Here is a 25,974-nt window from a genome sequence, read left to right on the forward strand (position 1 = left end):
AAGCCACGTGGTTAGAAGCAGAGAAAGCTTTTTTATCAGAAGGGCAGCCCGATGGGAAGGCAAGGCATCCGTCTCGAACCTGCCTTGTCTTTGTTGAGCCTACGGACAGTTTATGTGGGACGAATAAGGTATGCGGGGGTTAGGGTGGGAACTGGATGGGCCTCGAAACTTCATGAGGAGAGGCTCAAAACAGAGATACTGTGCTATGGGGACATCTGGACTCCATCCAGTGGTCTCAGAGCGTTACTTGTTGGCTTTGGGTCTGTAAAACAAGGGTTATCAGGTAGCCTCCCTCCTTGGTTCCTGTAGCGAGCGCCGGGAAAAAGAAAACGGGGCAAGGTTAATGATTCTTGCGAGGCTGTAGAGGAATGTGCTTACGTGCAGCCCACGAGGTTACGGTGGAGGAAGGGCCTAGTGACAGTTCACCTAGATAAAGAAACTTATGCCCCGGTGAAGTGGAATTTATCTCCATTTGAAGGGCCATCCTCCAGGCTGACTGTTGACGAGCTCCCCAGAGGCCTCGTGAGAGAGGGGTCCTCCTTCCCAGACTCGGCTCCAGCCAGGGACCAGAGTGGCCAGGCCCTGTCCTTCCCTGCCTCACTACTTATTTGGCCCAGGACCCTGTTAGCTTGCTCTGCAGATAGGGGCCACACGATGAGTTCTGTCCTTTGCCTGGGGTGTTGCTGCCAAACTTGGGAATCTAGGAGATTGGAGAGTTGGATTGGGGGCTGCAGATAATGCTGGGACAGCAGGCTGGAGTCTGGCCACAGCTGGAGGGAGGGAGGGGGTGGGGGTGATCAGGTCTGCGAGTCCCCGGGGCGGGGGCGGGGGCGGGGGTTGCCTCCAGTGAGCGAGTTCCCAGTGTGCCACGTAAAGACCTCTCAGCCCGTGGGCAGCTTTATTTCTTCCAGTGGATTAGACCAGAAACCTCAAGTGCCATGACTAGAAAAATTTCGGAATACTGTCAGAGATCATGAAATCTCATTGCCACAGGGCATGGCCAACTTCCATCTAAACAGGTTTTCAGCCCCGTGTGATTTTATCTCTCAGGACAGAAGTCTGGAGAAACCTTGATTGTCATGATGAGGGGAGGGGAGAGGGGGTGGGCGTTGGGGGGGGCAGGGAGCACTACTGGCATTTAGTGGGTGGAGGCCTGGGATGCTGCTCAACACCCTACAGTGCTCAAGACAGCCCCTCCGCCAACAGCAAAAAATTATCCAGGTCCGTGTCAAAGTGCCAAGACTGAGAAACCCTGAGTTAATCAACCGTTTTCCCCAGGGTGCGTGTTTGTTGTCCGTTTTACGATAAAACACGATTGCTTTCAGCCTAGTCATTTGCTAAGGAGGAAGAAGGCTTAAATACTTGCTATCTGCAGGGAAAGATTATTTTCAGTCCATAGATTTAGGAGCACGTTTGTGTGTGTGTGTGTGTGTGTGTGTGTGTGTGTGTGTGTACAGTGTTTTTTCAGTAAGGGTTTCCAGGCTGAGTGCATGAAGGATTTTGTTTACAACCAGAAAATACAGTTGCAAATCTATGCAAAAGGAACTATACACCTAATTTGGTTGCTTTGTTTTAATAGTTTGTTGCCAGTTGTGGTTTCTATTCTATGATGTAAGTATAATATATTCGTTTGCTCTCAGATAAGAAGTTGATTAGCATGTGCATCACCCTTACACATGGGAGCGCTCGGCAATGAGTAACTCCAGGGGGTGGTTAGGACTTGGGGTCTATGTACCTAACTTAGCAGGGGAAAGGGAAGTGGAGGAAAGATAAGGGCATTTAAGGGAAAAGCAAATTACTTTTTGGAAAGATAAATGAACCCTTAGGAGAATAAATGATGTGTAGTTTGTAACAGTGTGTGTCTAGGTGTGGTGCTAGCTTCTTGTGTCCCAGGAGAGAAGATGTGAGTTGCCCTGGGGAAGGAATTTATAATGCTTGAGTCCTTTTGGGGGACTCTGCTTTTAGGCACATACAGGATTTTAAGAACTCAAATGCCTTCAGCTCAAAATATTATGTCATCAGGAATGCGGCATGCTTTGGGGTAGCATATCCGGATCCCCTTTGCCTACCTTTAATGGAGAATGTTTATCTGAATGGAATGTGCTCGAGTGGACTCCATAAAACAAGAAGTAATCCATAGCCACCCATACTCCCGACTCCTCATCGTTCGCCATTGTAAACCAAGTCTTAGCCCTGTAGTAAAAGTGTTAGCAAACGTCGGTCATCAGAGCACTCCTTTGACACTATGTAATTTTGCACTGAGGAAGAAAAGAACCACTGTATACTGACGATTAGCAGTTATTTATTCAGTACACATTTATTTTAATCGCTTTATAAATTGTAATGCATGGTGGAATTGTAAGGATGTTTTGTCTTACCCGACTAGTTTGTAGATCTGGGGTGGTTTGGGAGAATTATGCACCCTCTAAAGATAAACAAGCTTCCTACTGCCCCCCAGCCCTCAGCCCCCTGGGAGCACTCAGCATGAAGCTGCCCACGTGGATGCTAACACAAGTCATTGCTTGCATCTGCCCTTGTGACTTTGGATTGGAGGCTCATGTATGAAACTACTGTTTGTTCCCTTTGTCTCCAGCTTGTCTCCCTTGTGGGGCCAGTTCCTCGGGTGCTCTGCAGTGGGCTGCCTATCACTTTGAAGTTGTCCCTTAGGTCCTTCAACATAAATTTTATGAATGCCATATGGCCTGTATTTCAATTCAGATCATCCTACACATACCTTCTAAATTTGGGAACAGTCTGTCTTGGTCTTTTCTGGATGCAGTAACAGACAAACAGGTGGAAACAAGGTTCCCTGTGCTTGAAGGACTGTCCTAAGTATACCTGGGATATGAAAACAAAAGACAACTTTCGCCTTTCACTAACTGCTTACTTTGTTGGGAGGTAAAACAAGCCTATAATAAAAGATGTAACGTGTGAAAGGTTTAGAACATGGCCTGGGTGGAGGAGACTGAACTGGGTTTGAGTTCTCGCGTGGCTGTATGACAGGTATGGGATCTCAGCAAATCACAGCTTCTCTGGCTCATGTCCGTCTCTGACTTTATAAAATAAGGGTGTTGAGTTCTTTGAGGCCCTCTGCAGAGTTAATAGGCCACATCTAAATGTAAAGGAAGACAGTGATCAGTAGCAGGAGGTTTTTCAGGGAAAACCTCTTGGGAGGAACCCTTAAGAAAGTGGAGGGTGTGAACTGGCAGAGAAGGGGGCACTTCTAGGCAGAAGACTTGCATGAACAAAGATAGGAATAAAGAAATGGAGAGGACAAATTGGAGGCTGTCATGAGGGGCTGTGAGAAAGGGTGGGACACGAGGTGAAGAAGCAGGAGAGCAGGCAGTGTTGGGAGGAGGTGGTGGTGTGCTGGTCTGAAGGCAGTCCTGCATGTGGGCAAGTGGAGATTTAAGTCTGAAGAAGGCTGGGGGGCCCGTGATCCTCTCGTGGGCTTATTCTCTTTGGGAGATTGTTTTGGAAATTATTTACAATTAGTTAGAGCTTCTTAAGTCTGTCTGAAATGTCTCCCAGTTCAGAGTGAAGCAAATTTCCTGTCCCTTGTTGGGGAGCAAGAATTCCTGTCCCCTCAAAGGCCCTCATAGATGGACTAAGAATCAAGTCGATATGAGACAGAATAACAGGAGAAAATCAGATTTAATAGCGCACATGTGGGCAATCCACACAGACATAGAAATTCCAAGGACAGGGAAAATGAGGTATATATGTCGTCCTGAACTGAGGAGAACTGGGATTTCAGCGGAAAGGAACACAATTCATGGGGACAATAAAGAGCAGATGTTTGGTTATTGGGTGTTTGCCCTGCTGTACCCATGGGTCACTCAGATAAAACTTGTCTCTGCTAACAACCTTATTCTGGGTAGACCCCAGTTTATTTATTTGAGAGAGAGTGAGTGAGTGAGAGAGAGAGAGAGAACACAAGCAGAGGGAGCAGCGGAGGGAGAGGGAGAAGCAGGCTGTCCACTGAGCAGGGAGCCAGACGTGGGGCTCGATCCCAGGACCCTGGGATCATGACCTGAGCCAAAGACAGATGCTTAACTGACTGAGCCACCCAAGTGCCCCAAGACCCTGGTTTAGATTCTTCTGTGTAGTTGAGGGAAGGGCAGAAGTTTCTCTGGAGACTACATGGTCTTTTACTTTTTAGGGAAGTAAGCGCTGATTATTAAGGGTATTTTATTTTATTTTAAAAGATTTGTTTATTTATTTGGGGGGATGGGGGGAGGGACAGAGGGAGAGAGAGAACCTTTAAGCAGACTTCCCGCTGAGCGGGGAGCCAGACACGGGGCTCAGTCTCACGACCCTGAGATTACAACCTGAGCTGAAACCAAGAATGGGCTGCTTAACCAACTGAGCCACCCAGGTGCCCCAGGCGTGTTTTAAATGTTAATTACTTGTGTTATCATTCATTCACATAACAAGTATTTACTGTACCTTAAAGCAGTAAAAACAGATTTTATTTAGGACTGTTGCAATAGGGGAAAATAGACCTCAGTACAGAAGTGGGCTCAACTCTGAATATAGCATGGGCAAGTGGGAATATATAGCCAAGGAGCAGGGAGGGGGTCAGTGGATAGAAAATTACTGAGAGGAAACATCAGGGGTAAGAAAATCTGGTGCATTGAACCTAACAGGGTTCTGGCTGAAGGCACACCTGGGATGTGATGGGGAATGAGGAACCTGATGTCCAGGGTGATCGGACATTGAGGATGGCTAAACTGACTTTGCAGGATTCTTGCTAAAACTGGACAATGCGGAGATGAACATGGAAGCCCAAAGTGAGACCTGGTTGAAAAAGAGCTTGGAAGAGCCTGAGTAGAGTTTGGCCAATCTTAGAATCTTAGGAGACAGTGTGTTTTAGTTCCTGGGGATATAGCACTGAGCAGGACGGAGAGAGCCCAGTACTGCTATTACTGAGCTCACACTGAGGCCGACGGCTCTAGATACAGGATCTAGATCTAGGCAACTAGATACAGCACCGTGTAGCCATGTAGTCCTACAGAGATGGTGGTTAGACAGCTGGGTACATGAGAGCCTCACTAGAACGTGGAAAATGCTCTCATGGCAAAATACAACCACTAATGGGACCTTGTGTTGGAGGGAGGGGATGCAGTGGGGATGCTTCTCTGGAAGTGATGCTGATACTGAATCTGAAGGATGAGAAATTGCTTGCTAAGTAAAGAGGGGTAGAGTGGGGAGAGTCATCCAGGCAGTGGAGAACTTGCAAAGCTGGAAGGAGCTAAAAAGGCCAATGTGGCTAGAATGCAGAGACCAATGATAGGGAGAGGGTGCCCGAGGAGGATGTCAGAGAGGTGCTGGGCCAATCACAGGCCCTGAGGCCTGGTCAAGGATTTGGGGTGTCACCATAAGAGCAGTTGGAAGCCAGTGGGAGGTTTTTGCAAAGCAGAAGGATTGTGAGAGACCTGAAGTCATCATTCCTTTAATGTAGCCATTATGAGAGATTTCTAACACAATATGCCATGCCAGAATAATTTGGTGAACCAGAGTCATGAAGAAGCTCAAAGGATCCTTTTTCTTTTTTTAGTGTGTGGGGGAGGGGCAGAAGGAGAGAGAGAATCTTAAGCAGGCTTGATGCCCAGCTCAGAGCCGGGCGCGGGGCTCGATCTCATGACCTCAGATCATGACCTGAACCGAAATCAAGAGTCTGATGCTTAACCGACTGAGCCACCCAGGCGCCCCCAAAGGATCCTTTTCTGACACTCATTTTCTGTTTCTTTCCAGTGTGAGTATTTTGGCCTGTCAGACTGTGAACTCCCAGGGGGCAGGGGCCTTGTCAAAGCATGAGAAAAGAATGCTAGCCATAGGAAGGGCTCTGCCACTGCAGGAAGGGTGAAGAAATGCATCAACAGCTTCTTTCTGGGTATTTACACAATCCCCGAGCATCCCACAGAAGCAGTGGCTGTGCTCTAGGCCAACAACATCGAAAGAAATGACCCAAATTGCATTTGAACCTATTGAAAACAATTGTCTTTAGTAGACTTTCCATATTTTGATTTGGATTATAGATTAACGCTGATAAATTGCTAGCTTGAAAGTCTTGGCACCTTCTCAGTCTCTTATTAATACATTTGATCAACATGTAAAATCCAGTGTAATCTTCCAAGCTGGAAGATAGTGGGTTTCCAGCCAGGATAATTCAGATTTTAATTATAGCATTTTTATGCATGAGATTATAGTAAACACATACTACGTGATGGATTTGTGAGGGGCAATAAATTCTACATTTTGTTTCTTCTTCTGATTATGGTTTTTGTGAGGCACTTATTCAGAATGAAATCTTTCCATGTAATGTATCCTTTACAGCTTGTCTCCCCCTCAATTTCAATCCAGTTTCAAGACAAATCGTAACCTACTAAAATGGTTAATTCTAGAGTAAATTTTAGTATAATCCTGGCTGTGAAAAGAGGATTTTTGTGATTTGCGTTCCAAGCTACCTCTGACACAGAGCCATCCTCCTGTTTTCCTTCTCTAAGTGCCTCAAATCCGCCTTTTGAGAAATGATTTCAGTGGGAATGTGGATTTTCATATTCCATTATATCAAGCTGAGTGTTCTGTACTGAATTATTTATTTTGGAAGAAGTATGGTTGATGAACTTTATGTTACTTGCCTCTCCCTGGGATTCTTTTAAAAAAGAAATGCCAACCATCTCAGTCAGATTTAGAAGGAAGAAATTAAATAAAAGCTCTGGTGGGTGACTTTCAGTAGGGTGAGTCAGTTCTCTCTCCTCATATGATTTTTAAATGCTCAGCTCAGCCATGGTCCTCTTCTCTACAGTGGTAGGTCCCTTTTGAATTAAGTGATATAGACAGACTGCATTTTATTTTAACTTAAACATATAAATGTAATTATTTCCCCAAACTTTTAAATTTAGATTCAAGACCTTTTTCCCCCCCCCTTATAATTGGGTCCTCTGATTGGAATTAGATGTCATTTTTCTCAAAATGCATCACCCACAATTTCCAGTTTTGGCTTCTGTAGGGTGAGACCTTAGATGATAGTGGTGCAGTCTATGCCAGATCCTTCCAGATTGCTACCTCTTTCTTCCCTCAAACTTTCACTGTTGCCTTGCCCCAGAATTTGAAAGAATTCCAAAGCATTCAGCCTGTTTTTCATAAAAAACAACTCTCCTTCATTTCACACTAAATATCTCATCAGTTTGTACTATACTTAATTTAGTTACCAAAATGAGTCTAACAACCCAGTTGACTCTTGGTCATGCTAGAATCCAACAGTGAGGAATGGAAGTCTGTCAGCACAGCAGAGATGAGCCTACTAGCTATAGACACTGAGTGTGTCCTGGGTGTCAGCTAGTATGTTTTGCAGAGGAAATAGAGGGCCCTGGTTAATCTAGCAGTCTAAGGCGTGTCTGTTAACAAGGCTTTCTTTCTACTTGTTGTGTAGATTTCATCATTTTTATTTATTTATTTTTAAAGTTTTTATTTATTTGAGAGAGAGAGGGAGGGGGGGAGAGAGAGAGAGAGAGAGAGAGAGAGAGAGAGAGAGAGAATGAGCAGGGGGAAGATCAGAGTGAGAAGGAGAAGCAGACTTCCTGCTAAGCACGGAACCCGACCCGGGGCTTGATCCCAGGACCCTGAGATTATGACCTGAGCCGAAGGCAGTTGTTTAACTGACTGAACCACCCAGGTGCCCCAGGTTTCATCATTTTTAAAGGGTTATAAATTTGTAAATACTTTTGGTTGCAGGAGAATGTCAAATAGCCCTCATAAGCTTAGAACACTTTTTTTGGAGAGAGAGCATGCAAGCCGGGGTGGGTGGGGAAGGGCAGAGGGAGAGGGAGGGAGAGAACCTCAAGCTGACTCCATACTTAGTGTGGAGCCTGACGCAAGGCTTGATCTCATGACCCTGAGATCATGACCTGAGCTGAAATCAAGAGTCAGACACCTAGCTGACTGAGCCACCTGCGGGCCCCGCTTACAACACTTTTTAACTTGGAAAGGCCTCTAGAAATTACTCAGCTAATTTTAAAGCTGAGAAAATAGCAGATATGTTATATAGTTTCCCTGGTACAATTGGTCAGAGAATCCTATTAATTAGATAATAACATCATTGAGGCTCAGAAAGACCTAGTGACATTCCAAACCCTGGCAGCTAGTAAGTAGTAGACTGAGAACTTGGAACCCAGTCTCTGACTGTCAATCCCATGCTCTTTGTATTGTCTGTGGGCTCTAGGAGTTTGTAGCCTTGTTGACAAGATAAGCACATAAAAATAACTGACATCAATGTGATATGTGCTGTGACAGATGTTGATAGAGGATATGGGGAAGCACATAAAAGAAGCAACAAGTAAGACTTTCCAGAGAAAGTGACTTGGCTGTGAGTCCTGACAGGTGTTTGTCTGGCAAAGAAAGTGAGGAAGAGCATTTCAGTCAAGATGGATCCACATGAACAAAGCAAAGTTCAGGGCATGGAAAATCCTGTCTACCATATTAAAGGATTTGTCCAGGGGAGCTGCTGTGGGATTTCCAGCATGAAGGGTCATGAGGAGATTTGTATTTTAGATATAATATTCTCATGGCTGAATAGAGGATGGGATTGGTGAGAGGGAACTGGAGAGTCTCTTGTGTTAGACAATGACAGTAGAAATGGAGAGAAAGGGTTGTATTTGAGATCTGTCCACCCCACCTGGGCTCTGTGTTTGATTGGATGTGAGAGGTGAGGGGAGGGACAAAGGTATCCCCCAGTTTATGGCTATACCATAGGTTATTGCATCTTGGTAGACCAGGTTGTTGCCATTTCAAGATAGGAAGCACAGGTTGAGAGTTAGGGTGGGAACCATGATGAGTTCATTTAGGGCATGTTGAGTTTGAATCTCGTACCCACATGGAGACATTCAGTAGTCATTCAGTAGTGGAGAATGTGAGTCTTGCACTTGGGAGCTAGAAGACCAAGCTGGAGAAACATATTTTGTGGAGTCCCTAGCATATGCCTGGTGGCTCAACCTGATAGAATGGTTGAAAGAGCTAAGAAGACTATACGAGAAGAAGATGGCAGGAGATAGAACTTGGAAGAATGCCAGTATTTAAAGGGTGGGCAGGGTGAAGAGTTGTACCAAAGATGAGGAAGGGCTCTAGAGGTAGGCTGAGAATCAGTAAAGTCATGGAAGCTCAGAAAGGAGAGGCCTGACAACTGACTACCAGGTTGAGAGGCCAGTGCAACACAGAGGTCACAGGGAACCTTCAGTTTTGGTGGAGTGGTAGGGACAAAGGCCCGTGAAGACGAGAACAATGAATTTGTTCCCTCTCCCCAAAGGTGGGGTCTGCACAGGCCCTTGAATTGGAGTGAACTCATGCAGTACTGAGGCGAACAACAGAGGTTGCTCCTTGCCATCTGCAGCTGGGTCCCTGTAAGCAGACCAGTCAGTGGTTTCAGTGTAGAGGGGTGGGGCGTAGGAACCCTCCACCCCCAAATGCACACCCACCCTCTTTTATTATTTGCTTTTGGGCAGAAATTGAAGGCCCATGGAGACATCTGATTGCTACTTTTTACTTTATTTGAGACAATGATAGCTTTCTCACTCCCTAATATGTTTGTAGACACACATTTATTGAAAGAATGAGCAAACAAGCTTAATTTCTCAAACCGAAGGACTTCTGACAAAGAAACTTTAGACATAGCATACTTACTGAACAAAACAAGACTTTCAACAAAGAACTTCTAGATATTGCATAATCCTCCTTCCTCATTACACATTTGCAGCATGTCTTCTGGGTGGAGAATAGAAACAGTGATTGTCTTCACTTCTCAGCCCATTCACTCCCAACACAGGGGGGAAGTTCACTATTGGGCAGGGTCCACAGAGCCATTCAGAGAGACCTCCTGAGGACCTCCACCAACACCTGAGATCTTCCTTGCTACCTGGTGACAACCATCTGCATTGCAAATGTGGGCTGGGGAGAAAGTAAATACAGGCCTGGCATTGCAAAATCCCACCTATTAGGTGACAGCACATATTAGAGGAAGCATGAGGAACAGGCTTAAATTTCAGTAGAATAAAGACTAGAAAAGGTTGTACTTTAGAAGAATACTTAAAAGGACTGAGAATTGTCTTCAGATAAAATATTTTGCTTTCTTTTTCCAGAGGAAATAGTAAAGACAACACTTTTTAAAAAATATTAAGCACTAAAAAAAAAGGTGTGCATGGGGGAGGACTAGGGGAATGTACCCCTCAAAATCTGAGAACAGATTTTCAAGGTAGTGGGTGGGACTGTGCCCCTATTCCTACCTCCGATTCACATTCTGTCCACAAGTACAAAATGGAAAAGATAACTGATGGTTCCTTCCTACGTATATTTTTATGGAAAAATCTAATAGGGACCCAATGCAACAGGGAGAACAGTGTTCTCTTTACCCACTTCTAGAAGTTATGGTGCTTGGATCCCAGTTCTGCTGTTTTCTGGACATAACCTCTCTGAGTCTCAATTGTCTTACTGGCCAAAAGGGGAAAATAATGTCTGCCTGTAGGGTTATTCTGAGGATTTGATGAGGTTGAGGTATGCAGAATAACCAATTAATGTCAGATTCCCTTCCCCTCCAGAATGAAGACTTGGAGTGAGAAGAGGTTCAGTGGTTTCTCTCCAATTTAAATGAACCCATCTTGGTCTGTCTTCTTTGCTGGGTTGGGAGGACTGACCAGGCTGGGTAGTGCTGCCCAGCTGGTAGCACTGCCCATCCCAAGGGAGGATGGGGTGGGCTGGGGTTGGGCCTGAGGCAAGGATGTCCTTTCTTGGCAGCTATGATGCTTGTTGCCAGAAAGAAAGAACTGGGTTGTGTCTGAGGTCGAAGCTATAGATACAGGTCCAGAATGGATCCCGAGGGTAAAGGGGCCTGGGGAGCCAAGATGTGTGGCCAACAGGGAGTCTGAGGATCAGAGGCCTGAAATAGTGTGTGCTGAGGACAGCGGTCTGTGTGACAAGTCAGAACCTCTTGAAGGGCCTGAGGCAGAATGAACATTCTGTGAGGTTTGGTTATTGGCATCCAGACAGAGGATCTCTGAGAATGAGTCCTTGCTCAGCTGCCACATGAGACATTCTGGCTTTCTTCTTCCCCACTTTATCTTGAAAGGCCAGTTAAGGCCAATGCAATGTGGCCGTCCCAAGCAGGGTAATTCACAAGTGCATTCTGCTGTGCTAGATTGGGCTAACTGGGAATATCATAGGGAGTTATGAAAATAATTCAAAAAGAAGCAAAATAGCCACAGATTGCTAAGCAGAGCCAATAGCTACAAGTCCCTATCAGATTTTCAGACCTGGGTTATGACTCATGAAGCAGAGATACAGAGAGAGAACATTTCTGCAAGCAGAAGCCACAGCTGGTCCTCAGAAGGAAAAAACATTCCAGCATGAGGGAAGGGGCAGCTTAGTATAGCAGTCGAGGACATGGGCTTGGGGACGAGGCAGACCCTGGATTGTTCTACCATGAACTGGAGCAAGTTACTTAACTTCTTTCAGTTTTCTCCTCTTGAAAAGACAATGGATATGCACCATAAATTCTCTGGAAGGACACATGTTTTAGGAGAAAGCTGCACAGATGGGGACCGAGATGGGAGAGACACTTTTTACTTCATATCTTTATACATTTTCATTTTGAACCATGTGGATGTGTGTCCTATTAAAAACCTAAATAAGAAAAAAAAAAAGACAAGTGATGATAGTTTATGCCTTACAGGATTACACAGGCCTGACAGATGACACTCACATAATTTACGGTTGTTCTTATTATTAATACAGGGACGCTGGCTGGGCCATCTGCCAGTGGTTTTCACCCAATATTCTTGGCAGTCTCTTTGCCACCTATCCAGATCAACCCTATATGCAGTGGCCTTCCATTATGTTTATAACCAGGGGTATAAATTCAGCTCCTTAAAGCAGCCTTGTAAGTGGGTAAAATGAATAAATGAGTACCACTAGTAAATTAGATTGTAAAATATATGTGTATATATTTTTACTTTTAACACATTTTAGAGGATTATATTAAATTATGGACTGTGGCACCTGGCATTGTATCATAAACACCCATAGACCCTTCACCTATATTCACCGGTTGTTAACATTTGACCATGCTTGCATTCTTTCATAAACACACACACACACACACACACACACATCCATCCATATGTTTTTTTCCTGAACTATTTGAACGTTAGTTGCTGATATGACACTTATATCTGTAAATACTTCAGCTTGTGTTTTCCGAGTACAAGGACATTCCCCCTACATGACCGCAATACAATGATCAAACCTAGAAAATTTAACCATCGCTTAAGGCTATTCATCTAAGTGCAGTTTATATTCCAATGTCCCCGAGTGTTCTAGTAAATGTTCTTTATAGTTGCTTGTTTTTTGATCCAGAATCCTGTGTAAGATCTTCCATTGTATTTGGTTGTCTTCTTTTTAGCCTAGAACCTTTAAGTAGGCTTGTTTTATCTTTCATGGCATTGACATTTTTGAAGAGTCTAGGTCAGGTTCTGCTCTACCCTCCCCACCTCAGTGTCTTTCAATTTGTATCTGATTGTTTCCTTATAATTAGACTTAGGTTAAATTTTTTTTTTTTTGGCAGGAATACTACAATAGATGATGTTCCAATGCCATCTTTTTTTTTTTTAATATGGAATGCTTCATGAATTTGCATGTCATCCTTGTTTAGCGGCCATGCTAAATCTTCTCTGTATCATTCCAATTTTATTTTATTTATTTATTTTTTAAAGATTTTATTTATTTATTTGAGAGAGAGAATGAGAGAGAGAGAGAGAGAGAGAGAGAGCATGAGAGGGGGGAGGGTCAGAGGGAGAAGCAGACTCCCCGCTGAGCAGGGAGTCTGATGTGGGACTCGATCCCGGGACTCCAGGATCATGACCTGAGCCGAAGGCAGTCACTTAACCAACTGAGCCACCCAGGCGCCCTGTATCATTCCAATTTTAATATATATGCTGCCAAAGTGAGCACCCAATGCCATCTTTTATAAATTTTTTCCACCCTTCTCTTTTAAATATATGAAACTAGGAGTAATTTTTAAAAATTCTAATATTTTTATTTTCAAATATCCAGCAGGTCAGTTATTGATAAGTGACTCTGGTCATCATGTCATGACTGAAGCAGTGGGCTATTTGTACAGATCACTTGATTTAAGGGCGACCTACCTGGGATCTTCTCATTCATCAATCCATGGAATCCTGCAGTGAGTTTCTGTTCTGTGTCTCAAAGAGAAACATGTTTCTGGCTATTCACCTTAGATATGTGACCTCTTGATGATTTTTGATCTTTTGCAGGCTTCTGAGGGAAATTGAGTGGATCAGGAGTAGGAGATGTTGGCCTCAAGGCATCAGCCGGAAATATTCTGAGGGTTCTAGGAATGGCACCTTGTTATGGGAGCACTTGCGTAAATTAAACTACCACAGTGCTCAGAGTTCTAATACAGTGAGCTCTGCAATATGCATGAATGCAGACAAGCTACAAAGAGCTAAAAGCATGGGCTTGGAATCTCATACAATTTCAGATAAATCAAAATGTGCTTCCGGAAAAGGGAAAAAGGTCTTGAGACCCATTATTTCCGTTTCTGTTGAGGAGAAGCCCCCACGGAAGACACAAAATAATGTTGAGCTATGGAATGGCCCAGAGAAAGAAGCTTCGCTGAAAAAGCAAGATTATTCCTTTAAGATCTTATCTTTGAGTAAAATGGATGGTGTAGTAAAGCCTTCACCGCACAGGATTTTGTTAGCTAAAGGCAAGAGTGAAAAAGGCCAAATCACCACGGTTTACCGGCATCCCTTGGCAATAGGGTCTCTTAGTACAAATAATCCCTGGGAATCCATATCTGAGCTCATATCAGAAAAGTGGTTTTTTCATAGCCCAGATTACAGTTCAATTTCCCAGAAGAGTTTTTTTGAGAGAAGACCTCCGTTTGAAACCAAATTGTTGAAGACCTCAAATGATACTAATAAAGTATAAAAATTACCATGGGCTTTTTCTTGTCTGTAATTTCTTTCTAGGTGTCTTTATTTAGAACTCTTTGATGAGATATTTTCTCTTATAACTCTTAGAGGTGATGGTAATCAAAGTCTAGGGTTTCAATTTTTTAGCTCTTTAAAATGTTGTAACAGATTGTAGCTAAAAAGAACAATTTTGAAGTGATTCACATTTGTATGGTAGGTAGAAGAACGTTGCTCTCACAGGGTTCCATATCTAAAAATATGCTGAAGCAGTGTTATTAAAGTTCTAATTGTGTTACAATTATGTTGCTATAGTTTATTTGGATTTATGAATTGATTTTCCATGTAAACAAAATTTATAATTGCTATCACCAAAACTTTTTTTAATGAAACATGAATAAGAAAAGATAAATTGGAATAAACCAAAACCATAAAGTAAAAGTTTAATGTCCCAGAGTCCATGGATTTGATATCTATTTTAAGCATTTCAGTTTCCTCTTACCAGTGATTTGTTACCCATTGACTGTTAAGGATTACTTATTGGCTACCTTATCACCCAACTAAATCCTACATACTATGTTAGCAAGCCAAATGGAAGAATGGGCTCAGCTGTGTGACTTCAGGAAAATTATTTCACTTCTCTTAGCCTTACTTTCATTAGTTATAAAATGGCAGAAACCCCAGCGCCGGCTTTTCAGGATTACTGAGAGGATTGCATGAGATACTGCACATAGCAAGCCTTTAATGAACCGTAGTTGTTCTCTGTGACGGTCTAACTCAGAGGCCACCTTGTTCAGGAAGCATCTTCCGAGCCCTCCAGCCAACAACGTAAGCATACGTGAATGCTTGGGTTGTCTTAAATCGTGCCCAATTTTACACACGGCGGTGTGGTCCCCCAGGCAGTGTGCCAGCCTTGAGAGTTATTCCCTGTACTCCACCGAACACCCTGCTCATCAGTAATCACAGTAACCAACAGCTTGGGAAGTCCTCTGAGTTCAGGGGTTCTCAGCCGGATTCTGGGTGGGCCCCATCAGTCTTGCCTGCAGCAGCCAGGTCTGCTTCAGCCACACAGAAATGTCGCTTGTGGGGGTTACTGTTTGTCCTTGGTGGAACCATAATGCACAGAACAGGTGAAGCCTCGCAGATCTGAGGGAAGACAAGTGCACCGCCCCTGTGAGCAAGAGCAGGAGCGGGAGCAGGGTGGCGGTGTCCTGAGTGCCTCCCTCTTGAGCCAGGAATCCCTGGAGGGGCACTGGCCTTTTTAGGCTCTGCAGTAGGCGGGGGCCGGGGAAGAAGATGACCTTCAAACACATCAGCCCACATGTGGGACCTCGGTTCAGTTGCCCCCTCACCGGCGGCACTGGAAAGATCCAACCCGGGGATCCAGGGACTTCCCAGACCCGCCCCCGCGACCGCGCCCTGCCATGCAGATCCCCGCCCCTTGCCCGGCAGGACTGGGCCTCGCCCCAGGCCCCGCCCCCTAGCGGACAGGGCTAGACCCCGCCCCCGCGGTGGCCAAAAGGGGCGGGCCGCGCCGCCGCCACGTGCTCCGACGCAGGGAGCCGCCCGCCAGCCGGCTGAGCGCGGGCAGGGCACTGGTGTCCCGCTCCGGGTGCCGCTTGCAGCAGGGCGGCGGCAAGCATGGCGGCGGCGACGGCGGCGGCGGCGGCGGCGGCGGCCCGTGGGGCCGGGACGAGGGTGGCGGCGGCCCTGCTGGGCGGCTGCGGGAGTGCGGCCCGGGGGTGGCCGCGCGCGGGCCCCGCACGGCCCTTGTGCACAGCACCTGGGACGGCCCCGGACATGAAAGGCTACCTGTGGGAGCGCTACCGGGAGGCGAAGAGGAGCAAGGACGGTGAGTGCGGCGGCGCCCCCAGAACCACCAGTACCTGGGGGCCGATCCCAAGCCGTCAGTAGGTGAGCGGGCACCCTCCGATCCTCGCCGGTCCGGCTGCTGACCGCCAGGGCACTCTAATCGTGACCCTCTGTCGCCCTCAATCCCAGCTGCGGCGACATCTCCTCTGCAGTGCGATTCCGGGAAACGCGGAAAAATGCGCTTCCAGAAACTTTACAACTCTTGCCTTTCTCCTCTCGGGAAAGCAGTTTTATAAATTCTTGCGATTTTTAACTAGAAATTTGCATCGGAAGCGCTTTGGTCTCCACGGGCATCGCTTGGGAGACAGTCGCCCCCAACAGTAATAATAGTAACAGCCGGAGTCCGGCAGGCGGCGAGTTCCTCTGGAGCTGAGCTGCTAGGCAGGTGGTAGTGGCTGGAGTTGATTTTCCTTTTTTTGTTTTGCTTTGTTTTTGTATTTTTTTTTTTTTTTGCTATGTTTGAAATAGGAGAGGTCCCGATTTGAGAGTGTTCTGGGTTATCTACTAACCTAAGTGAGGAGGTGATTCCAGGGAGTGACTCCTTAATTGCCAGGTGAACATAAAATCAACTTGGTTCTGTTGTTAGTAAGGGAAATGGGCAGAGGCGGAAAGAGGCCCGAGTAAATACTAGGGCCGGGCACATCGATTGTCTCCTTGAACTCTTCTCATACCTACCAGGGAATGTGCCACATCCGCATCCTATAGATGGGAGAAGCGAGACTCAAGTTTAAGGAACCTGGCCAAGGTCACACCTTGACCTGGGGTCTGTCTCAGCCCCTAACCCTCTGTCCTGTTTCCTGTGCTGCCCTACCTTCCTGTAGCAGCTGACCATTTGGGAGCTGGTGTAAAGGGCCAGTGATAAGTCATTGGTGCTGTTTCTTTCAAGGAAGACTTAGAATTGAAATATTTGTACTGTTGGGAGTGAGGTGGGGTGGAGGTAGCAAGTGGAGATAAGGAGAGTATTTGGTGGGAGAGAGTGTTTGGTAGGCTCACATTTTTTTTTTTTTTTTGGTAGGATCACATTTTCAATCTTCTGGCAGTTTAATGAAAGAAAGCAAGGGGCTTCTTTTCACCAACTGGGATAATTTTCTGAGGGAACTCAAAGAGGCTAGCAATGCAGACTTCTGTGAAATACGGCTTTTTAGTTTTCCTTTGCTCAGAGTTAAATTTTGCACCGTTTTTTGAAGTTGTTGTGTGGTACGATGGAAAGAAGACTGGCTTTTCAGACGCTGGAAATTGCAGATCTTAGATGAGAGAAATATAGATCATCTAGCTCAGCTTTGAGACTTGAAAGACTTAAAAAAAATTTTTTTAAAGAATTTATTTGAGAGAGAGACGGCGCATGCACGCGCGTGCATGGAGGGGGGTAGGGGCAGAGGCAGAGGGAAAAGCGGACTCCCCAATGAAGAGGGAGCCAGGTGCTGGGCTCGATCCCAGGATCCTGGGATCATGACCCGAGTTGAAGGCAGACGCTCAACTGACTGAGCCACCCAGGCGCCCCGCAAGACTTTTTTAATTGAAATTTTTATTTGAGATAATTGCATATTTACATGCAGTTGTAAAAATTAACACAGGGCCATCTGGGATACCCTTTACCCAGTTTCTCCCAGTGGTAACATTTTGCCAAGCAATGATACAGTATCTCAAGCAGTATATTGATACTGATACATTTCACAGATCTTGTTCAGCTACTCTACTTCTACTTTACTTGTGTTTGCCTATTTAGTTCTATACAGTTTTGTCCCATGTAGGTTCAAGAATCCAGCTCTGCAGTCAAGATACAGAACAGTTCTTTACAAGGATCTGTCATATTATCTTTATAGTCATACCCACTTCCCTCCCGCTGCCTTCTCTAATCTCTGGGGCATTATCTGTTCTCCATTTCAAAAGTGTTCTGTAGAAGGAATCATGGAGTATGTGACCTTTTGGAATTGGCTTTTTATTTTTTATTTTATCTACTTATTTAAGATTTTATTTATTTACTTGAGAGAGAGTGAGAGAGAGAGCATGAGAGGGGAGAGGGTCAGAGGGAGAAGCAGACTCCCTGCTGAGCAAGGAGCCCGATTCCGGGATGATGCGGGACTGGATCCTGGGACTCCCAGATCATGACCTGAGCTGAAGGCAGATACTTAACCAACTGAGCCACCCAGGTGCCCTGGAACTGGCTTTTTAAACTGAGCATAATTCTCTGGAGAGTTGTCCAGGTGGTTGTGTGTATTTAGCCATAGTGTTTTTTTTTTTAATGCTGAGTAGTGCTCCATGGGGTGCATGTGTACCACAGTTTAACCATTCCTTTTTTTTTTTTTTTTTAACTATGGTGAACCACTTAACTATACTTCACTCACTGAAGGATATCTGGGTTGCTCTCAGTTTTTGACTATTACAAATCTGCTGTAAACATTTGTGTATTGGTTTTTGTGTGAACATATGTTTTCATTTCTCTAAATGCCATTGTTTGGTTGAATGGTAATTGTACGTTTAGTTAGTTTTTTTTTTTCAAGATTTTATTTATTCATTTGAGAGAGAGAGAATGAGAGAGAGCATGAGAGGGGGGTAGGGTCAGAGGGAGAAGCAGACTCCCTGCTGAGCAGGGAGCTTGATCCTGGGACTCCAGGATCATGACCTGAGCTGAAGGCAGTGGCTTCGCTTAACCAACTGAGCCACCCAGGCTCCCCTGTATGTTTAGTTTTATAAGAACTACAGGCAACATTGTTGCCATTCTTTGTGAAGCTTTGGTTTCATCATCTGTAAAATGGGATGCCAGTAGTACCACATTGTAGGGCTTGGTGAGGAATGAATGAGCCCATCCATGCAAGGTGTGTACAAGGTGAGTGAGACAGTTGAAGTGTTGGGTGAGGAAAATGAGCATCGGGCTAGAGTTTGGGTTTTGGAGTGTGATAATCACAGTGAAATTTTGGAGTATGATAGCTCAGAGGAGATTTTTGAGACTTAATTACCTCTATGATCTTAGGTGCAGGTTACTTTCCTCTCTGACCTCAGTCCCCTTCCTCAGTAGTAACCTGGGGATAATGTGGGGATTTTCAGCACGGGTTTGGCACCCAGCAGATGCACAGTAGTTAGTAGCTATTATTTTTAGTTACTAAATAACTTCCAGTTTTAGACAAATGCTTAGTGAGGGGTGGAGGTGGCTTAGTTAGCTCTATGGTCTAGGCCCTCTTCGGCTTAGAGGAGTGCTAGACTAGCTGCATGGCCTTGACCAAGCCACCTGATCTCTCTAGCTTCAGTGTCTCTCTGTAGAATGAGGCGACTGGACTAAATATCGTGTAAGCCTTTTCAAATGTTACGGGTCTGTGAATCAGGTATTCCGTGTGCCCCATCCTCACCTTCATGCCCCCAGCACATACCCACGAGGTCCTTGTCTTGCCCCTGACAACACAGGGACTTTCATTTGACTTTAACTTTTTCACCCTGTCCAGGGCTGCACCATCCCTATCGGCTCTTAGCCGAAGACTGTGAGAGTATATACATGCCCCGCTTGCATGAGTTCATTCACCAAGAATTTATTAAGCACCTAGCTGTGGACTTAAATGCTGTTGATTCACAGATGGGCAGGTCTGAGAGTGAGGAGCCCACAGTGGGTGAGTCCCTGTCTGCACCAAGTGTGGGATCGCTGTCACATGGATGGGGAGACCGGTAATAGATAAGTGACAGCTAGCTTGGGGGAAATAAACAGACCCCAGGGGCTTTGGCACCAGAGCATATAGCTGCTCAGATGTATGCAGCGGGTGGAGAGAAACACTTGCTAGGGCTGATACTTGAGCTGTGTCTGTAGGAATGAGAGGTCAGAAAAAATACTGATAACCAGACAAAAACATGTAGTTTTATTTTTTTTTTCAACTTACAAGAGGAGAAAAAGAATTGTTTTTTCTCATTTTCTGGTTATTGCTTTCTGGTCGTTGGATCTCTTGCCTAATCCAAACAATCTGCTCAGGTGTCTTCTCTCTGAAGGGTCTCCCAGAATGAAGCCTGCTCAGGGAAGATGATTTTTACTCCTTGTTTTACCCTTTCTCTTCTGCACTTCTTTTTTTTTTTTTTCCCCTCCATTTTTATTTATTTATTTTATTTTTGTTTTTATTTTTTTAAGAGTGAGAGAGAGCATGCATGAGTCGGGTGGTGGGGGTGGAGGGGCAGAGGGAGAGAGAGAATCCCAAGCAGGCCCAGCGTGGAGCCTGACACGAGGCTTGATCTCATGACCCTGAGATCATGACCTGAGCTAAAATCAAGACAGACGCTTAATGCATGAGCCACCCAGGTGCCCCAACTCCATTTTTTTTAAAGTGTTTTTTTTAATAAACTTTATTTTTAGGTCAATTTTAGATTTAGATTTAGATTTCTCTCAGCCCTGTCCCAGTTTCCCCTGTAATTAACCTCTCATATGACTATGACACATTTGTCACAATTAGGGAACCAATATCAATACATTGTCCACATGTATCACTGTTAACTAAAATCCATATTTAATTCAAATTTCTCTAGTTTTTAACCTAATATCCTTTTCTGCTCCAGGATCCCACCCAGAATAGCGCACTACATTTAGCCCTCATGTCTCTTTGGGCTCCTCTTGGCTGTGACAGTTTCTCTGAGTGTCCCTGTTTTTGATTACCTTGACAGTTTTGAGGAGAAATGGTCATGTACTTTGTAAAGTGTCCCTCATTTGGAATGTCTTTTTTTTTTTTGAGATTTTTGGAAGTATAATATTTATGCATCCTGTGTCCAACTCAGCTCAAAGGGAAGGGTCTTCATATATTTAGGAAAAGAAATATTGGTTTATAACCTCTAGCAAAAATTTCCTGTAGAATCCGTGGTTCTCAACTGGAGTCAGAGGGAGGGGGAGCATTTGGCAATGTCTGGAGACCTGTTTGATCGTCATACCTGGGGGCCAGGTGTGCTGCTGACCTCTAATGTGTGGAGGTCAGGGATGCTGCTAGACAATCTGTAATGCACAGAATAGCCTCCTCACAACAAAGAATAATCCAGCCCCGAATGTTAGTAATGCCAAGTTTAAGAAACCTTGTCCTAAAATGGGGAATTCTAAGAAATCATTGTGCGATTATAATTTAAAGGAATGGATATAGTTTTGTATGGTCTGTTATTGCTCATTATGCTGCACCTTGTGCACATCTTCTTTGAACTTAATCCTTGGCCTGCTGTGTGTGCTCCTCAGATAGCCTGCCCTGTTAGATACAGAATGGAAGCATTGCTGCTCTTCCAAGTGGGTGGTGCTCCAGCCATGCATTCGGAGGCCTAGTGCCCTCCCCACCCCCCCCCCCACCCCACCCCCCCAGCTTAGACATCATCTCAGAGCCTGGTCTGTTTAGAACGTTTGGCTGCTTAGCTGGGGCTGTGACATGTATTAACTTGTGGAAAAAAGTATGGGGATTAGTGTGAAGTCTTAGAAACTTTTACAGGATGTTGAAGAATTTATTCAGAGTTCTCCATTGAGAGCATTTAATTCTTATTCAAAAATTATGTACTTAGTAAGAACTGTGTGTAGGACAGTGATAGAAGCTTCATTTGTAGAGAATAAACATAAAATGCAAACCCTTCCCTTAAGGAACTGCAGTGGGTTAAGGAAACGCCGTAATAATAATGAGGTAATTTTAAGATGAGACCAGTGTTTCTCAGACTGTGTTCCACCATCTTCTGAGATATTGAGGAAATGTTGATTTCAGGGAGAAACATGCCACATAATAATTTTAGAAAAGAAATTCCTAAAATAGGGAGAGAACCAAAGGACCCCTTAGAAGTTATAGAATCCAGGCCTTTGCCGGGAAGAAGGAATCCCTTTTTCCATGGCTCTTACTAGTGGCCATCTGGCATCTGCTTGAGTTTGCCATATGAGTACAAGGCTGCCAATTTTATTTTGGATGGCTTGAGTCACAGAGAGTAATTCTAATTCCTCTCCCATATGATAGCTGTTTAAATGGTGATCATGCATCATCACTGCCCCTCCTCTTTGACTTCATTACTTTGGAAGCGCGACTTTGCATTCAGTCTGGCTTGTTAATACCCTTTGAAAGTGAACTGTTTGGAACTGATGACCAGAAGCCACTTGTAGTCTGACTGGTTCAGAGCAAGGAGCGCCCACCAGCCCTGCCCTGCTGAGCCTGGGACTTCTGTTGGAACACCTAGAATCCAAGGCTGGGTTAATTTGTGTGAAGTTCCCTTTCAATCAGGTCCTGATGTCATTTCCTATATTGACAACATATATTTTAGATGGAGAAAAGAGGGAAAAAAAAAAACCTCTCCCCCAATTTTCTTTTTAAAGATTTTATTTATTTATTTGACAGAGAGAGGGAGCGAGAGATAGAGAGAGAGTGAGCATGAGAGGGGTGGGCAGAGGGAGAGGGACAAGCAGACTCTCTGCTGAGCAAGGAGCCCCATGCGGGGCTCAATCCCAGGACCCCGAGATCACGACCTGAGCCGAAGGCAGATGCTTAACCGACTGAGCCCCCCACTACTTTCCTCCAGAACAACTTTGTGTGCCTGTCATACATTATTAGCAAATGCTTAGGAGAAAAAAAGGTAGTACTTTCTTTTTCTTTTATTTTTTAAGTTAGATACTGCATGTTTTAGTCAAGTGAGAAAGAGAGGCTAGCTGACTAATCAGCTGGGTGGGAGATTTTTGTACTTCTGTGGGTTGGTCCATAACTTTGGGAAACTCATCTTTTTCAGCTTACTAGGGTTTTAAGGAGCTGTTTTATATTAAGTGTATTTGTAAGATATTGACATATAAACCTGAATAAAATTTTAATTTGTATTTAGAGGTGTAACTCTCCAAGATATAACTCTGGTGATCACATTGGGCTCATCTGGGATGTTTTCTTTTGTTCTCTTTTGAGCAGGAAAACCTACTTGAGAAACATGATTACTGTCAGTATCAGAATGTTGTTTAAGTATCCATTTTAGTTAACAGTATTTTTTTAAGTATCATCTAGGTGCGGTTTACTGTAACTGTAACAGTGAGCAAGGCAGGCATAGCTTGAGCAGTTTTCCAGCATTTTGCTCTCAGGACTCTTTTATACACTTAAAATTCTTGAAGATCCCAAAGTTTTTCTGTTTAAATCGATTATACCAATGGTGACTGTATTCAAAATTGAAAAATGAGAGACTTAAAACATAGGTATTCCCCACTTCATTTAAAATAACAATACATCTGTTACCTGCTGGCATAAATGACACACTTTTTATGAAAGGTGACTATTTTCCAAAATAAAAGAATTTTAGAAAAATGTCATGATTTCATGTTTTTGTAAATTTCTGCAGTGTCTCAATTAATAGGAGTTAGACTCTGGCTGGAGTCTCAGATCTGATTCTGCGTTCAGACCATTGAGTTGTCAGACATCATGTAACCTCTGGAAAACTCAACTATAAATTGGTGAGAGAATAAAAGTGAAAGAGGCAAATAATCTCTCTGTCAAATTCTTATTGCTCTGGGGCACCTGAGTGGCTCAGTCGGTTAAGCGTCTGCCTTCGGCTCAGGTCATGATCCCAGGGTTCTGGGATCGAGCCCCACATTGGGGGGCTTCCTGCTCGGCGGGAAGCGTGCTTCTCCCTCTCCCACTCCCCCGGCTTGTGTTCTCTCTCTCGCTGTGTCTCTCTCTGTCAAATAAATAAATAAAATCTTTAAAAAAAAATAAGTTCTTACTGCTCTTTTGACAAATTACTGCAAATGTTGTGACTTAAAACTACACAGATCAGTTACAGTTTTGGAGGTCACAAGTCTGAAATGGTTCTCACTGGGGTAACCTCAGGGTGTTGGCAGGACTGTGTTCCTTTCTGGAAGCTCTAGTGGAGAATGTTTTCTTGCTTTTCCCAGTTTCTAGAAGCTTCCTGCATTTTTTTGGTTCATGGCCCCTTTCATTTTCAAAGCCAGCAATTTAAAATGAAGTTGGAGCCCTTTTCACATCAGATCACTCTGACGCTGAATCTTCTGCCTTCCTTTTCTACACTTAACCCTTGTGTATAGGGCCCCCCTAGATCAACTTGCTTAATCTCTGTTTTAAAGTCAGCTATTTAAAGTCTGCAACCTTATTTCCCCTCTGCCGTGTAAAGGTAACATTCACACGTTCTAGAGATTTGGATGTGGGTATTCTAATCCACAATGTTCTGCCTTTCACGTTTAAGCATTATTATAAAAATAGTTTGACCCTCAGAGATCCCATGAAAGAGTCCAAGGGTGTGGTTTCTGGGCTTATGCCAATCTAGGAAAAATATTAGTTGAATGGATGAGAAAAGGAGAGGGGACTGACATTTATGGAACACCTGCTGTGTAAGTACTCTGCCGGGCGTTCGACCTACATTTTATTGTTTGATAACTGTGCCACCTGGACTTACTAACTTTTCAGCCTTTTTCTCATCTGGAAACGGGGTAGCAGTGTTTACCTTAGGGAGTTCTTGTGACTTAATCAAGATAACAGGAAGTACCCAGCGAGTGGTATATGGAAGGCATTGATAATTATTCCTTTTCTACATCCTCCATACTTTAATGAAAATTCTTGACAGCTTGTCTGGTATTATTGATCTTTTGATATGGCTAAATTTTCTAAGAAGTTTCTCCCATGAAACAAATGTGCTTTTCTTTTGAGCAGTTTTTTTTTTTTTTTAAGTAGGCTCCACACTCAACGTGGGGCTTGAACTCATGACCCTGAGCTACAGAGCCGCATGCTCTAATGACTAAGCCAGCCAGGCGCCCCTAAGTTTGTTTTTTATTAAATGACTTCAGATTAGTTTGTCATTAAACCATTATTATATGTAATTGTATTTCAAATGTAGTCACATGTGGTTTTATTTTTGGAACTTTAGGAAGCAGGATGGATTTCTACAGAGCGGTCAAAATTACAGATACTATTTACAGAATAATATGTGATTTTAACTTTTGGTAGGAGTGTAAATGTCACATGCATTGTTAATTATTCAGATGAGTAATTGTATTTGTCATGGATTGCTTTTCCCAGGAGATGATGCAAAATGTCTAAAGTAAAGGAAAAATGAAAGCTGCTTTTTAGATTTATAGATAGAATAACAATGACTTTTGAATTGCCACCTCCTTGGAGAGGGCAACTGTGTTGTTTCTTCTCCACTTGTCATCATGCCCTTTCTTGCCTACCCTGATGTCTTTCACTGCAGAGCTAGTGCTTTATTGTTTACTCACTTATAATCCCTGCACGGTCCTCTGTGTGGTGCCTGTCACATCGTAGGTGTGCAGGGAGTGCTTACTGAAAAAGTTCCCGAGGATTGAGTAAGGGGGAAAACCAGCTTACCAAAATACTATGTGCCATGTGATGTCATTTATAGAAAACTCTGGAAAATGCAAACAAATCAGGTCAAAAGTAGAACAGTGGTTGCCTGGGGATGGCCAGGGGTGGAGGGGGGAGGGTGGGTGGAATTCAGAGGGGCGTGAGGAAATGTTTGGGGATGTTAGGTGCACTTACTATCTTTATTGGGATGATGGCTTCATAGGTGAATACATATGTCAGACCTCATCAAACTGCATACTTTATGTGTAATTTCTTATACATCCCTGTACCTCAATAAAGCTCTCCAGTAAAGACAAAGAAATAAGGGAAGGACTCTGGGTTAGCCTGGCTTGAGGCAGGTTCCTACCACAGGAGTGGGAACAGTGTGGCCCAGGGTAAATCTGGTGTTCTAGCCTGGACCATCAACTGTGGCTGGAGGGGGTGGAGCAGGGTCCCAGAAGAACGTGGGATTTGTGTGTTTAGAGGTGGGGAAGGGTGATTTCTTATCTAAGGGTTGGGTTGTGCTGGGCAGGTAAGCCCATAATGTTCACCTTCATAGTGAAAAGGATACCTTGGTCACTTGGTTTTGTCTCTGCATCTGTTGGACTACTGCAGAAGTAAACTGGGGATACTGGAGAAAATATTTTCTGGCTAAAAACAGTTGGATTCAAATCTGGAAGGTCTAATAGTAGCATTCCTTTGAATCATCTATCTCAAGTCACGCTGTTTGCTCCACTTTTATTTCCCTTATTGCAACTACTTGTTAGTAGAAAGGATATCTAGTGGTCACAACCATATCATATCACGTTTGTTGGCACTAAACATAACATTCTAAATATTAACGTGAAATTTGCATTATG

General features: G+C 44.2%; 2 protein-coding genes and 1 pseudogene across 2 annotated transcripts in view; 2 read left to right on the plus strand and 1 right to left on the minus strand.

Annotated features, from left to right (window-relative positions):
* The window catches only part of LOC113922529 (putative tetratricopeptide repeat protein 41), a 69,363-nt gene extending 55,356 nt beyond the window's left edge, over nt 1–14,007 (plus strand). Inside the window, exons 15-16 of the mRNA XM_027594519.1 lie at nt 13,102–13,231; nt 13,323–14,007. Coding sequence (XP_027450320.1) covers nt 13,102–13,231; nt 13,323–14,001 — 809 coding nt within the window. The 3' untranslated portion in view covers nt 14,002–14,007. The remainder of the gene's footprint in view (nt 1–13,101; nt 13,232–13,322) is intronic.
* Nucleotides 12,656–12,747, minus strand: LOC113923238 (annotated as a pseudogene).
* A 1,616-nt stretch (nt 14,008–15,623) lies between the features above and the next one.
* NT5DC3 (5'-nucleotidase domain containing 3) overlaps nt 15,624–25,974 on the plus strand; it is a 55,859-nt gene continuing 45,508 nt past the window's right edge. The window contains exon 1 of the mRNA XM_027594317.1: nt 15,624–15,834. Coding sequence (XP_027450118.1) covers nt 15,624–15,834 — 211 coding nt within the window. The remainder of the gene's footprint in view (nt 15,835–25,974) is intronic.

Source organism: Zalophus californianus, chromosome 9, assembly GCF_009762305.2.
Source record: "Zalophus californianus isolate mZalCal1 chromosome 9, mZalCal1.pri.v2, whole genome shotgun sequence".
NCBI lineage: Eukaryota > Metazoa > Chordata > Mammalia > Carnivora > Otariidae > Zalophus > Zalophus californianus.